Here is a 15,141-nt window from a genome sequence, read left to right as displayed (position 1 = left end):
TAGGCTGTATTTCACAGGAAAGAACTGGAAAAACCACCTCTGAGTCTTTCTTGAGTAAGAACTGAGATGGAGGGGCTCCTGGTTTTGGGGGTGATTGCCAAAAGAAAAGGAGGAAAAGGTGCATGTCTGGGGGCCAAAAAGCCCTCCCCCCCCCATTCATGAATCAATTAAGAAGAAACCTTAAAGCCACAGCCTCCAGGGCTGGGAGGGAGGAAGAAGAGGAGGAATACAGTCTAGATGCAGACAGGTAGATATACTGTACACACACACACACATATGTGTATATATAAGCAGCATTGGGAGGAGAGTAGGAGGAAGAGAAAGAGGGAGGAATTTGTATCTACGCACACAACATATATATCAAGCAGGATAGGGAGGAGGAGGAGGAAGAGGAAGAGGGAGTAATTAATACACACACATTTACACATATAGTAATTAAAGTCGGATTGGGAGGGAGGTGGAAGGAGAAAGAAGACGAGTTATGGATCTATATCTATATAGCAGGATTGGGAAGGAAAGAAGAGGGAAGAGAGAGTAATGTGTACACACACACACACACACACACACAAAAGCAGGGCTGAAGGGGAGCAAGAGGAATAGACACAAACATCTGTAGATAGGAAGGAGGCTGGGGGGGGAGGGAGGGAGGGAGTGGGGCGCAGGAGGCAGAGAAAAGGCGGGGAATCTCACACACACACAGATAGAGACACACAGAGGCTGAGCTCAATCGGCCTCGGGGCCGCCTAAGCGGGGGCTGCTGGAGGGCCCCCACCCCGAAGAAGCCTCCTCTCTGAAAGGGAGCGGGGGAGGGCCTGGCTCTCCTTCTCTCCCCATCGCCCCCCTCAAGAAGGCCAAAGGGTTATTTATTAACCGCCCCCCGGGCCCCGGCTCTCTCTTAAGCATCGCAAGCCACGGCTCCCCAGCCCTCGCTCGCTCCCTCCCTCCTTCGGTCGCTGGATCCCGGGGAGGGCGAGGCCCAGGAGGCGGCGGCGGCGGCCCGGTGCCGGTGGTCCGAAGCGGCTTGGCTGCCGTCCGTCCGTCCGCCCGGGGCCCGCGTTGCTGCGGCTGCGCCGGGTGTGTTGCGAGGCGGGCGGCGAGTGAGGAGGAGATTGCGCGGTAGGACACTCACCTCAGAGCGGCTGCGCTGCACAGGGGCCTGCGCCGTGGAGGCAGCGCCGCGAGCCGGATGCTGAGCCCAGGCACCGAGGCGGCGGAGGAGGAGAGGGCGGCTGTCGAGGCCCCTCTCGCCGCGGCCTGCTGGGAAACAAGGCCCGGGGAAAAGGCGCGCCTCGAGTGCGGCCTATTACTACCACTACTACTACTACTACTACTACTACTAGGCCTCGCTGAGGCGGAGTCCGGCTGAAGCGGCAGTAAGCAGCACCAGGCCGAGCAGCAGAAGGGGAGGGGGAAGGGAGCACGCACAGCGTGGAGGGAGCCTCCGCGCCGCCATGATGGGGAGGGCGAGCTCAGACGCTTCCTCGCCCAGAACGCCTGGCGTTTTGGTTTTCCTTCTCCATTAGATTTTATGGGACGTTAGGACTGAGGAGGGAGAAGGGGACAAGAGGGACAACGTGGGCGGGAGGGCTTGGTTTAAAGAGGGTGGCGCTGTTTTGGGGGACGGGCGCCATGTTGGGAAGGTCGCCTCGGCTTGGGGAAAGGAGTCGCCGAAGAGGCGGGAGGAGGAGCGGCCATCTTGGGAGAGGCGGGAGGAGGCCAGGGAGGGAGCCATGTTGGGAAGGTCGCCTCCGCATTCAAAAGGTTTTGGCAGGAGTGGAGCAGCCATGTTGGGAAGGGCGTCCAGAGCGGGAGTGAGAGGGAGCCATGTTGGGAAGGTGTGCTCGGGCGCCATGTTAATGAGGGCTTGAGGTGTTATTTTTGAGCGAGGAAAAAAGGCGCCTTAGGCGCCATGTTGAGGAACAATTGTTTAAATATTGGGGCCGGTTGGCGTGGGGACTACAGTTCCCAGAATCCCTCAGGCAGCACGGTTCAGGGAGCCAAAGCTGGAGGGGGGGGAATAACGGGGTTTTGTGGAACTTGTAGTCCAAAAAAGCTCTTTGTTCCCGCCGGATTTAAATTATTATTTTAATATTTTTTTTAAAAAATAGTCTCTTTATATTATTTTTATTGTCTCGAATTGGGTTTTTTTAGGTTTTGTGAAGGGATTTCCTTATACATCTCGCCTCAGAATCTCTTGCAACAAGAGGGAATGTATTTAAATGTAAATTAAATAAATAAGAACCGTGTTGATCCCTTTCCTCACGAGGCCTTTTCTTCACAGCCTGGCTAATAGTAATAGTAATAGTAATAGTAATATTTTCCCCTCATGGTGGGGTACAATGTATTAAAATACAAAACACCATTCATTTACTTGAGAGAGCACATAAATCCAACACTGAAAATACAATACTATAAAACCATCATCATCATCATCTTTTATCAAATTTTCTGTACAGAACAGTCAGATTGCTTAAAAATAAATAAATAAAAACCCGCAGGAGCGTACATTCTAGAAACAGTCATTTCAAATTAACACAATTTAAATTGAAACGGTAACTATAAAACAACATGCGTTAAAATGACAAAAGGAACTGAGATTTATGGAATGGCAGGGAACGCTTCCTTCCCTAAACAAAATTAAGAGGCAGCTGTAAAAGGACATTCTTTAAAATATACAATTTACAAATACACAAATTAAAAAGTCCTGGATCTTTTAATGTTCAGAGATCCTCATTTTTACTTTCCTAGTGGTTTACAGGGACATTGGATTGCATATAGCATTACACCCTTTGTATCACAAGTATACATGCCATTAATAAAGGATTGCCAAATTGCATGGTCTTAACACAAATTCTGCAAACACTGCAAGTGTAGCATGGATGGTTCCCTTTGGTTTTCCTTAACTTAATGTGTGGCTGAGCCTTCTGGTTTAAAATTGACCGTTTGCCATAGGAGCCAGCATGAGAGGCGCAGTGGCTTGAGTGTTGCTCTACTATTCCGGAGGCCAGGGTTTGAATCCCTGCGGCCATGAAAACCCAGTGGGTGATCTTGGGCACCTCACACATTCTCAGCTTCTGAAAATGCTAAGATAGGTTCACCTTAGGGTCATTGTAAGTTGGAAATGAGTAGAAGGTGTACAACAACAACAGCTCCCAGAGTCCCACTCCAGAATGCAAGCCCTTACACCAAACAGGCCGTTACATATAAGTATAGTAGCCCCTCCGTTTTCGCCTGGGATCCATCCCAGACCACCACCACCCACGAAAACAGAAAATCACCAGTATTCAAGCCACATTGGTTTGCATGGTGGTGCGTGCTCCATTTTATCCCCCTCCGTTTGCCACCCGCTACTGGGAGAGGGACACGGATTCAAAAACGGAGGGGCAACTGCATTTAAGCTATTGGACTAAATGCTGTTGTTATTCCCAACTCAAGAAGAGCCACAGAAACATCTGTGTCTGTCTATAGGCTCACTTCCACATTCAACAATTGATTGTTTTTATTTCATATGTCATCAATATAGAGACTCAAGGTGGCGACTGAATGGGCCTACTCTAGTTGGGACTTACCAACAGGATTGCAGCCATTACGTATTTGCACACTGCCATCTCAGTGTAGACAGACAGCGTAGTGTAATGTTTTGAGTGTTGGACTAGGACTTTGGAAGACCAGGATTTGAATCCTTGGTCACCCAGGAAATCTAGTGGATGATATTGGGCAAGTCACATTCTTTCAGCCTCAAGGGAAGGAAGGCAGTGGCAAACTCCCTCTGAACAAATCCTGCTTTTAAAAAAAAAAACTGTGATAGGTAAGGCATACAATACCTATCATTACAGTGTAGATGGGACTGTACAGTAAAACAGAACACCAAAATACTGTGTCTGTACTTTGAGGAGTTTGTAATTAATTTGAGTCTGTTCTTGGGAGTCAGGAGAGAAGCCCAGGGCCACAACTGGGAAGAGGAGAGAACTGGACCCAAAGCACCTGGAAGGGCTTAACTGAGTTCTCAGCAAGGGTTATGCCCAAGGTTTGTGGAAAAGGTGGGATTTGGAGGTGACTGTGGTCAAGAGCACCCCTGGAAAGACAGTCTCTTGAACCTGGCTTACCTCTGAGCAAGAGTTGCTAAGACAGGGTGGCCCATCATTCATTGAACACAAACTTCCACCTCAGTGGTTAGAATGTCATTGTAGTTTTGATATTACTGCAAGAATGTGTTAATAGCTCAGAACTGGAAAATGTGGAGCATGTCTGGATTGAACCCTGGTATAAAAGACTTTGGGGAAATAGCACTTATGGAGAAGCTAGCATGCACTCTACAAGATAATGGTAATGGCCAGGAACAACTGAGTTTCTTTTCAACCTGGTTTCCTTTTACCCATGACAGCAGCTTACATCTCCCACAGGGCCATATCTGGGCCTATGAAGAGATGCTACAGTTCAATAGTTAAGAGCTATTCATTTGTTAATTTACTGTTTCTCATGCTGTGAACCAAATATTTCTGCCTCTGATATAACCATTTCTGTTAATGTCCAGGAGCACATGAGTTAAGTCCAGTATACCAGTAATTTAATTAAATTGAAGAAAATAACATCAACCACAGTGGAAACAGAAACAAAAGGAGTGGTAATAATGTGACTTTGCAGTGTGCTTTTTATTGTTCAAAGAACAGGTTGTAGCTGTTTAAAACCACTGTCCAAGCATTAGCTGCTACTCAAGTTAGGTACTGGATGGGGAATAATTAACTGTTAGTGTCCCAGGCATAGATTGCTACAAGGAGGAAGTCCAAGCAGGAGCAATAAATGAACAAACACATTTTTGCAACTTAATAGGAAATTCTAATCTTAGAGCAGAAAGACAGGGCACACCATTGTCTGCTAACAGCTGATAGCACCAAAAGGGAAACCTTCCTATGTGCAGAAGTGCTTAGAAAGGGGATCCTCAGACTGTGGTTTAATCTCTCAGAACAAAAAGGAAAACAAAACTTTTATGCATCCCCAAATGAGCCGGTGGCTGGTGGTTCCCCCGTGGATCAGTCGATGAACCCACGCTTGAGTTTTAATCCAAACTATAGGGACTATCCCAGGTGCTGAACCTGTTTGGAGGGGATAAGAGTTCTGAAACTTGGGGTGCATCTACATAACAATTCCTAGACTTTGGTACTCTAAGTGTTTTGGACTTCTGTTTTCAGAAGCCCCAGACCAACTGTTGAATTCTGGGACCTGAGGTCCAAAACATCTGGAGGACCAAAGGTTGGGAATCATCATCTACATAATACAGTTTGACACCACTTTAAGTGCTGCAGCCTGGAGAAAAGAAGGTTAAGAGGTGATATGATAGCCCTGTTTAAATATTTGAAAGGATGTCATATTGAGGAGGGAGCAAGCTTGTTTTCTGCTGCTCCAGAGAACAGGACCCGGAACAATGGATGCAAGCTACAGGAAAAGAGATTCCACCTGAACATTAGGAGGAACTTCCTGACAGTAAGGGCTGTTCGACAGTGGAATGCACTTCCTCGGAAGGTGATAGAGTCTCCTTCCTTGGAGGTCTTTAAACAGAGGCTGGATGGCCATCTGTCAGGGATGCTTTGATTTGGATTTCCTGCATGGCAGGGGGTTGGACTGGATGGCCCTAGTGGTCTCTTCCAACTCTACGATTCTATGATTCTATGATTCTATGTGCTTGACCCATCAGGTGCCTCCATCGGCCTGAGAAGCCTGTCACCCAGAGGAGGGAATCATGCAGCTCAATGGAGATGGTTGGACTGCAAATCCCAGCATTGACACTGGCAATGCATGCAGGGAATTGTACACCAACATCTAGAGGGCCTTATAGTTCCCACCGCTATTGCAGAATATATCCAGAAATCAAGGAGTCCCTTTGTCTACTTTATTGTGTCTCAATCACCTTACTTTCTGCATCTTCTCTACTGTGGTATCTGCAGTTTTGTTTTCTGAACAGATTTTTAAGGCCAGCCCTTCCCTTTCTACTCAAGCCATCTTCCAGACAACAGCAAAGGCGATGCTGATGAAGGAAAGAGGACTACATATGGTTGGTAATACAGAATACCAGTATAGAATATCTTCAGAACATTTTGTGGATGATTCATGATGCATAAGAAATCGTTCCACATTGCCCTGAAGACATCCTTAGTTGTGCGCCTCCTTGAAGGTAGACACTGGGACCAAAAAGGAAAATGAGGGAGAGCACAGAAAATGCACAAGTTCTGAACCATCATAGATAATTTCCACTGGTTTCAATGGAACCAGGACTTGGGGGAAATACATTTTTTTACTGCAACTCCCAAAACGCATCAGCCAGCATGGCCATTGGGGATTCTGGGACCACAGTCAAGAATAACTTCTCCAAGCTCTGAATGAAACACAGATATTTAATTGCAAAATAGATTATAGGCAACAGGCGAATGGTCTTTCCTACTATCAGGGTGTTTATAAGGAACCTATGGGAAAAGTTCTGTATGTTAAAAGTTTGCTTATCTGTTGGCTAGCTGCTTAAAGGGAAAAGTTAAATTTGGAAGTTACGAACTGCATGGCCTGAAGTAGTTGCCACAGCCTTCCCTTCTCTTCTGTACTCCAGATGTGTAGATCTTCAACTCTTCATAAACTATGTTAGCTGGGGGATTATGAGAGTTGTAGTCCAATACTCTTGGAGGACAAGTTGGGAGAAGACAGAGATACGACGGCTCCTTCACAAACCAGTCTCCTTGGTTCAGAATGTCGTATAGCACCATTACTGCCCCCTCCAAAGTGAAAAACATATTAAATATACTTGGCTTCCAGTAGATGATTAGTTTTATCCTCAGTCAGCTGACAACAAAGGCATTCTTAACTCCCTTGAAGCTGTGTAATGGACACATTATGCAGCCAATTCAGATGATGAGAAATGGTCTGAAAAGGTGGGAAGGCATGATCCAGACATGACTTTTTGGGGGCAGAATCTGGGAGTTATAGTCCCAAAAGTCATCCCCCCCAAGCTTTGGGCAGATCTGCTTAAAAAAATAAAACTGGATATGTGCAAAACAGCCATTGCAACACATACCCAGCCAGAGGAAACATACACTGCACTTTCAGATATATGTCCCTTGTTGAAAGAGGCCTGTGTGCGCTCTATCACCCTCCAATTCCCTAATTTCCCTTCATCATAGGTTTTTATCAGCATGCCACAGATGGAGGAGAGTGGCTGCCCTAGAAACTGACTCCCGAAAGTGGATCAACACAGACGTACTTGTATGTTGTACCAAAGGAGGCAATGCCTCTGTTTTGGCAGGACTTGGGATGAGCCTCTGGGAGTACACTTGTCCTTCCACATTCACTGGCATTAGGGGCACAGGATCCACATGAATGTGGGAAAACCACAAATAACAAAAACACTATCTTTTTACCTGAGAGAACTCTAGGAATCTCTAGGTTCTCCAGTGCAACTCTGTGGTCAACATCTGCCAGACATTGACCACAGAATTGAGTGGAAGGAGCTACAAATGTCCAGTGAAGTGGTTTCTCTACGAATCTCTAGATCCTTCTGTATGAGTTTTGGTTAAAGTTGACTATAGAGTTGCACTGGAGGGACCTAGATATTCCTAGACAGAACAGATTAATAAAACCCATGAATAACCAAAGCCGCAAATGTGGAGGGATGAGTATACTGGAAAGCATCTCTGGGCATTACCAGATCTCCTGGTTGGCACAACTCCTTTTCCCTGTCTCTGTTGAAGCCCACAGGGTATAATTCTTCCCCTGTGCAGCTCAGAGAGGACTCCAATGCTTTCTTGCTGTGGTCCATCTCTTTGCACTGGTGGCGCAGTGGTTAAATGTCTGTACTGCAGCCACTCACTCAAAACCACAAGGTTGTGAGTTCAAGACTAGCAAAAGGGCTCAAGCTTGACTCAGGCTGGCATTCTTCTGAGGAGGTCGCTAAAATGAGTACCCAGATTGTTGGGGGCAAATTAGCTTGCATTTGTAAACTGCTTAGACACTGCTTAGGTGGTATGAAGCGGTATATAAATGAAGCTTGTTTTTTTTTTTTTTTTTTGTGGAGGCAGAAGGACCAACCGTGTTTGTTTTTATTTATGGTATTTTTGAAAGCTATCAGAGTGTTCACCAAAGACATCTGCCTCTACCTTCTGGAGCGCCCTGTTTGCCATGCCACCCTAGGAAATTGTTTTCATACCATGGTCCCTGTATTCACTTAGATTTAAATTCACCTTCCAGCATCTAATCTTTGATCTCACATATTCATGTATTTGAAGGGTGAATGGGCATTTTAAGCATTTTCTTCTGTTGAGTGAGTCTTGGGTCATCTTGTCTGTCACTTCAGATACATTTGGGATTTTTAGGCACACGGATGACGCCAGATCTGTACCCACATAGCTTAGCTGAGGACAAAATACTGGTGACTGTTGCGATTCTGGATTCAACTAGAGGTCTCCCCAGATGAAATGGCACCAAACCCCAGAACAGAGATTAGAAAAGTTCCTTTTTGAACTACCACCAAGTCCAAAAAAAGAGGACCTTTACCAAGTTCTGCCCCAGAGTGTCCTAGGATGTCACAACAGACACTGGGACACACTAAGGTACCCATCCATAACTTCTGTGTCGTTCCTTGGACGGTGGGTGAGCTCTAAACTGCCTTTGTCAGCCCATAGCACACTGCCCTTGCATAAGGATGGGTTCTCTCAAGGCCCTGAGCTGCACCTGGAAGTTTGGCCCAAGCCAGGGATGGGCAGTTATGGCAGGAGCCCATTTTTCTAGCCACACGCAAGTGTTGTGTCTTCTTCAGTTATCACTGCCAGAAATGTAATTGAACTTTTGGGGGTGTTCTTTTTTTTATGCAAAAAAGAAACCAGCGCTGCTGCCAAACAGTTTGACCCCTGCTTCAACTGCCATGGCTCCATCCTATGGAATCCTACGATTTGCAGTTTCTTGTGGCACCAGAGTTCTCTGACAGGGAAGGCTAAATATCTCAGAAAATTACAAATCCCAGAATTCCATAGTATTAAGCCATGTCAGTTAAAGGGGTGTCAGACTGATTAATTCTGCAGTGCAGATGCAGCCTAGGTTGGGCATTGGCTTTGTGTGGGTTCAGTAGGAAAAACTAGGGGCTTGTAAAAAAAAGAAGGTGTGGCTCCAGAGGGGAGGGATATCTCCAGCATTGCAAGTCCCTCCATTGAAAGTCCATTTTCTCAAAGCCGTCCCCCCAATTCATATAAAGGATCCTAATTTCCACCCTTAACATAGTCAGAAATGGGGAGAGAGCACTTCTCAGGGTTACTTCTGGGAGCAAGGACAAGTTACACACTGCAGAGTCAAAGGTGGCCTCTCTCTCAACGCAACCTTTACTTCTTTAATGCCATTGGAAGCAGAAGCCCCTTCATCTTTTTGCCCACAGAGATTTTGGCAAAGTGAAAAATCTGAGGTTTTGTTTGTTTCTGGCCCCAGTTCCTGTAAAAGCCTTCCTCTTCTCCGCTCTCAAAGAGGGGCTCTCAGTCTCTCCCCCACGAGACTCTGGCCTCAGTCTCTTTCCATGGTTGGCTCACTACTTCCGTTTCTTCCCTTTCTTTTTCGGAGAACCCGGCCAGGGGAAGCCGCGGAACTCCAGGCAGGCAGCTGCGTTGTGGGCGATGTAGTAGAGGTTGAGCATGGCGGCTGGGCTCAAGATGTCCACCTCGCCCGCGGCCTTCTTAGATTTCTTGCCTTTGCCTTTGCCCTTCCGTTTGCCCTTGCCCTTCCCTTTCCCTCCGCCTCCCTGCAAGGAAAAGGGGGGGAAATGAAAGTTAACTAAGCCTGGGATCTGACAAGCTACTAGCATAGCACTGTTATTATGGTAGCTGCTGCAGTATTTATTCTAATTTATTTCCCATTTTGGACTCATGGCGGATTACAACAGTTAATACAAGCATACAAAGGGTTCTTCTAGTACCTTTGAGACTAACTGTGCAAAAGAAGTTGTAGCATAAGCTTTTGTAGACTTGGTCTCCTTCATCGGGTGCATGGGTTGCATTGGTTCCCAAGAAGGAGACCAAGTCTACAAAAGAGTGAATGAGGCATAAATTCACATGGAGTGAAAGAGGCACAGATTTTGAGAAAAATGACCAAGTCTGCATAAGCTTATGTCCAGTTCACTCCATGCATCTGAGGAAAATGTCCAAGTCTCTGAAAGCATGTCTTGTTCACTCCATGGATGTGAGGAATTAGTCCAAGTCTACAAAAGCTTATGCCCAGTTCTCTCCATGCATCCAAGGAAACAGACCAAGTCTATGAAAGTTTATGCCCAGTTCCGTCCATTAATCTGAGGAAGACGATCAAGTCTACTAAAGCTTAGGCCAGTTCCCTCAATGCATCTCAAGAAGTAGATCAAGTCTATGAACACTTATGCCCAGTTTGCTCCATGCATCTGAGGAAGTACACCAAGTCTACAAAAATTCATGCTACAACATCTTTCACTCATTTAGTCTCAAAAGTACTACAAGATCCCTTTGCATAATGGTTTTCCAGACTAACATGACTATGACTCTAAAACATGCAGTTAAAGATTCACAGGATAGAAATGTTTAAAAGCAAATAAACTATAGTCCACCCTCCATATCTGTGGACTTACCATCCATGGATTTAACCATCTGTGGATGGCAAGCCCCCACTTTCTTAATGGAGGCATGTGCACACGGCTGAACTATCAGGGTGTGCCACACACCGCCATTAAGAAAACTGGGACTTGAGCATGCATGGATTTTGGTATCTGTGTGTGTGGTTCCAGAACGGATCCCCCATGGAGACAGAGATCCAACTGCATTATAAATTTAAAATCAATTTAAAAAGTAAAAAAAAAAAAAAAAACACACCACAAATAAAAATCCAGCACAATCTCCAAGGCCTGTTTCCAGCAAATCTCTGAATAAGTGAACCCCAAGTGACACTGTTATCAGCCGCCCTGCTCAGGTCTTGCAAATACAGGACGGCCAAGGCTTCTTTCACTGAGTCTATCCACTTGTATTGGGGTGTTCCTCTTTTCCTATTGCCTCCTACCTTACCAAGCACTACTGTATTTTCTAGTGAGTCATGTCTTGTCATGATATGGCCAAAGTATAACTGTCTCAGCTTAGACATCTTGGCTTCCAGGCAGAGTTCAGGCTTGATTTGCATTCTCCAAAACAGTAGGAAAATCCACATAAAACGGATGCAAGGTGCCTTCCAGTTGCACCAGGTATCACTTCCAGTCACTGTGGTCCTTGGCATTGGCTGTGGTACAACAGAAGAATTCACAGCTGTGGCACCTCCTGAACCACTGGCTCCTCAACGGCCCAATCCAATCCAGCAGCATATCTGTGTTCGAGATACTTTCACACTTCCCAGCAACCTGTGAACAGCATCTCAAGCAAGCCATATTTTGATTCGTCTTTTTAGCTTCTTAAACTGTCTGATAGGTTTTTAGCCTTTTGAAATCTTCTTAACTGCTTACACTGTTTTAAATTAGGTTGGTTTTATTGTATGTTGTCCTGAGGTCTTTAGACAGAGGGCAGTATTTAAATATTTTTATAACTTAATAAATGCAGGAATCATTCTGATCCCACTGAGAAGCAGTTGGAACATCATGACGGAGATGGCCTGAATCTTCTTGTTAATCCCAACTAGTGTTTTTGTTGCTATCAGCCATCCAGTTGACCAACCCTACAAATGAGGGACCTCCAAGAGCGCCGGTCATCAACTGCCCCGCTCATGTCTTGCAAACCATGTCAGTGGTTCCTTGTCAACTAGAGCAGACCCACTGACTCAACAAATTTTATCTACATGTTGACTCAACACGCAACAGTTGACCCAATGAGTTTACTCTGGTTGTGGCTAACAAACAGGATTCAAGCTCAGGTCACATGGATCCTTCTTGGATGCACCCAAAACCCAGCAGAACTGCCTCCATTGCCACCAGTGTCAATGAACTGGGAATGGACTGAGAAAGCTACGAAGGGATTGGAAGCGTAACAAACACTGTTCTAAACCAGCGAAGACAGACTGGGAAGAAGATCTGGAAAAGCTCAGCCAACAATCTCTAGGGCTGCTGCCCCACTACAGAAATAAAGCAGTTTGACACTGCTTTAACTTCCATGGCTCCATCCTATGGAATTCTGGGATTTGTAGTTTGTTGTGGCACCAGAGCTCTCTGACAGGGAAGTCTAAATCATAGAATCATAAACTCATAGAGGTGGAAGAGATGCCAAGGGCCATCCAGTCCAACCCCATTCTGTCATGCAGGAACACACATCAAAGCAACCCCCACAGATGGCTAGCCAGCCTCTGTTTAAAATCCTCAAATATCACAAAACTGCACATCCCAGAATTCCATAGCATCGATCCATGGCAGTAAAAACTAGCGTCAATCTGCTTAATTTCTGCAATGGGGCATCAGCCTAGCTCTCCTCTCCATCAGCGGCAAATAACAGCATCTCCTCTCTAACACACACAAAATGGTGGCTCTAGACATTACCATAGTGTTGTCCTTTTACTGAACCGAACTGGTGGCCATTGCATCTAGTCCTGCAGCAAGACAGGTGAACTTCTTCCGCTTTTCAAAAGACTCCAAACACAACGCCTGCAATGAATTACAAAAGCGGTTAAGAGTGGTGCAGTGGATTGGGTGCTGGGCTCTGGCTCTGGAGACCAGGGTTCGAATCCAAGCTCAGCCATGTAAATCCACTGGGTGATCCTGGGCAAGTCACATTCTCTCAGCCTCAGAGGATGGAAATGGCAAATCCCTCTATGAAGAAACTTTATACCTTAGGGTTGCCATAAGTCGGAAATGACGAAGACACCCAACAAGAAGAGCCCAATGAGACCATTACAGCCCAAGGGAACCCAACAAGGGCTATCCACTGATTCTCACAAAGATTTTGCAAGAATATAGGAGCCATCCAGCAGCAATGTGTTTCAAGGCGAGCTAATGCGGTTGCTCCTGAATAAGAAATAAATCTCATTAATTAAAAACAAACAAACAAACATGCAAATACAAATATTACAAACAGAAACCGACCCCAGTACTAAACATGTTTCCAACCTAAAAACCATCTACTAAGATCAACTGACATAGAACCATATTAACTAATATTTCCTAATTAGTAACAATAATGTTTTAATGCTTCTACACATAAATCACATCTAAATAAATCAAAATACACCGCTTCATAAAACATCCACACCCCCATTGCAACCTCCCCCACTCCTTTCTTCCCTCTTTCTTCATTCACTTTACTCTTTCTTTTTCAATCCTCCATTAGCCTTTCTTATTCTTCCTATTCTTTCCATTTCCTTCTCCATCCTTTCTTTTGACCCTAGATCTCCATCCCTTCTATCTCTTCCTTCTTCTTCACCTCCTCCTCATACTCCTTCCTCCTCATCCCTTCTTTTCTCCTCCGCACCTCCCTTCAAACCTCTTCCACAACCCTTCCCTTCCCTTTTTTCACCTCCTCAAACCCTGAAGGCCTGAAATTCAAGTTCTGCTATTTTACATTTCCAGTGGGCCCTTACTATTTGCTGGGGTTTGGTTCCAGGGTCCCTGTGGTACCAGACTCTGTGGATGCTCAAGTCCCAGGATATACACTGGGATATTACTACTACTACTACTACTACTACTATTACTACTGGCCCCTTGGTATCCAATGGGGTTGGTTCCAGGATACCAAAATTTATGGATGATCAATCCCCATTATATACAATGGGTTGTTATTATTACTACTACTACTACTACTACTACTACTACAATGAGCCCTTGGTATTGACTGGGGTTTGGTTCCAGGACCTCCCTGGACCCCAAAATCTGTGGATGCTCAAGTCCCATTAAATCCAATGGGGTGGCAAAATACTTTGCTTTTTGGAATTTAAAAGAGGCTAAAATTGTATTAAAAAACAGAATCCTGGGGTTTGTAGTGAGGCAGGGCAGCCATCTTGGGCAAATAAGGCCGAAGTGGCCTTGTAAAAACTACAAATCCCAGGGTTTCCACTTAAAAGTGGTGTCAAACCACATTATTCCTGCAGTGCAGACGCACCCAAGGCGTTACAGTCTTGTTTTGTTCCTCTTAATATCCCCAAATTAAGATTTCCCCCCCCAAAAAACCACAACAAATTGACACGCATCGTTCCATTCTCACGTGCGACGCGTGTCCTAGACGCGTGTCGCCCCCTCCAGGCGGGACTCACCAGCAGCCCCTCTCTTCTTTTTAAGCGCGCAGACGCCGGTTGAGCGGGCGTGGCCTCTTGCCGCCAGAGAGGCGGAGCTCACGTCCTTCTGTCTACTTTCGTTACTATGGTGAAGGGAGGGGCCAGTCTGCGTAGAGTAGCAACCAGAGCGCTCCGCCATAACTGAGCCTACCGCGCATGCGCAAGCGGTGGCTTCTGTGAGGGAAGATAAAAGACTGGTATCGGGCGTAGTAAAAAAATAAATGGCGGGAACGAAATTGCGCATGCGCCGTTACGTCAAATCTTTCTCTCTTTGCTCCTCCAGATTTTTTGGACTTCATCTCCCAGAAGCCCTAGCCACCTTGGCCAACAGGCAGGAATTCTGGGAGTTGAAGTCCAAAAAAATCTGAAGGAGGGAATATTTAATACTTTTAAAACATTTTTTCCTCTCTAATTTACTGAAGCTAGTGGTGCTGACACTCTGAGGCACCACTGTTCTCCCAAGGAAGTCACAGAAACTTTAACCAGAACCAATCCCTCAATTAACCTATTGTTATTTCTGTTGCTGTGGTGTGCCTTTCAGTCATTTCCAATTTATGGTGGCCCTAAGACAAACCTATCAGTGTTTTCTTGGGAAGATTTCTTCAGAGGGTCTTAAAAATGACATTTTCTGTATTATAGCCGTTTTAATTGTTGAGATACTGCCCAAGAGCAACATTAATATATAATAATAGATATCCCACCATATATCATAATATGTTAAAAGCAAGCTACTTTAGTGATTAATTGGAAGGGTGCTTGAAGAGAAACAATGGCTGCATCTGCACTGCAGAATTAATACAGTTTGGCACCACTTCAACCGCCATAGCTGACTGCTATGGAATTCTGGGATTTGTAGTTTTGTGAGGCATATAGCCTTCTCTATCAGAGAGCTCTGGTGCCACAAGAAACTAATCTCAGGATTCC

General features: G+C 45.5%; 2 protein-coding genes across 10 annotated transcripts in view; both read right to left on the bottom strand.

Moving 5' to 3' along the window:
* The window catches only part of NRF1 (nuclear respiratory factor 1), a 90,354-nt gene extending 88,937 nt beyond the window's left edge, over window positions 1-1,417 (bottom strand). For all 8 annotated transcript variants that reach the window (XM_089527395.1, XM_089527399.1, XM_089527402.1 and 5 more), the window contains exon 1: window positions 1,130-1,417. The gene's annotated coding sequence lies outside the window, so the exon portion shown is untranslated. The remainder of the gene's footprint in view (window positions 1-1,129) is intronic.
* Window positions 1,418-5,666: 4,249 nt separating this feature from the next.
* Window positions 5,667-14,336, bottom strand: SMKR1 (small lysine rich protein 1). Of its 2 annotated transcripts, none has more exons than XM_089527393.1 (3): window positions 14,197-14,336; window positions 12,491-12,595; window positions 5,667-9,760 (listed from the first exon to the last, which is right to left on the bottom strand). In XM_089527393.1, the coding sequence occupies exons 2-3, from the start codon at window positions 12,491-12,493 to the stop codon at window positions 9,551-9,553; spliced, it is 213 nt and encodes a 70-aa protein (XP_089383519.1). In that variant the 5' UTR covers window positions 12,494-12,595; window positions 14,197-14,336; the 3' UTR covers window positions 5,667-9,550. The 2 variants fall into 2 exon arrangements, with proteins under 2 accessions (XP_089383519.1, XP_089383520.1); XM_089527394.1 differs by lacking the exon at window positions 14,197-14,336 and adding an exon at window positions 14,148-14,196.
* Between the last annotated feature and the right edge of the window lie 805 nt (window positions 14,337-15,141).

This window comes from Sceloporus occidentalis, unplaced genomic scaffold (assembly GCF_023333645.1).
Source record: "Sceloporus occidentalis isolate IW3139 unplaced genomic scaffold, rSceOcc1.0.p SCAF_5, whole genome shotgun sequence".
Lineage (NCBI taxonomy): Eukaryota > Metazoa > Chordata > Lepidosauria > Squamata > Phrynosomatidae > Sceloporus > Sceloporus occidentalis.
The sequence above is the reverse complement of the archived record's forward strand: the minus strand, read 5'-3'. Positions and strand labels throughout refer to the sequence as shown.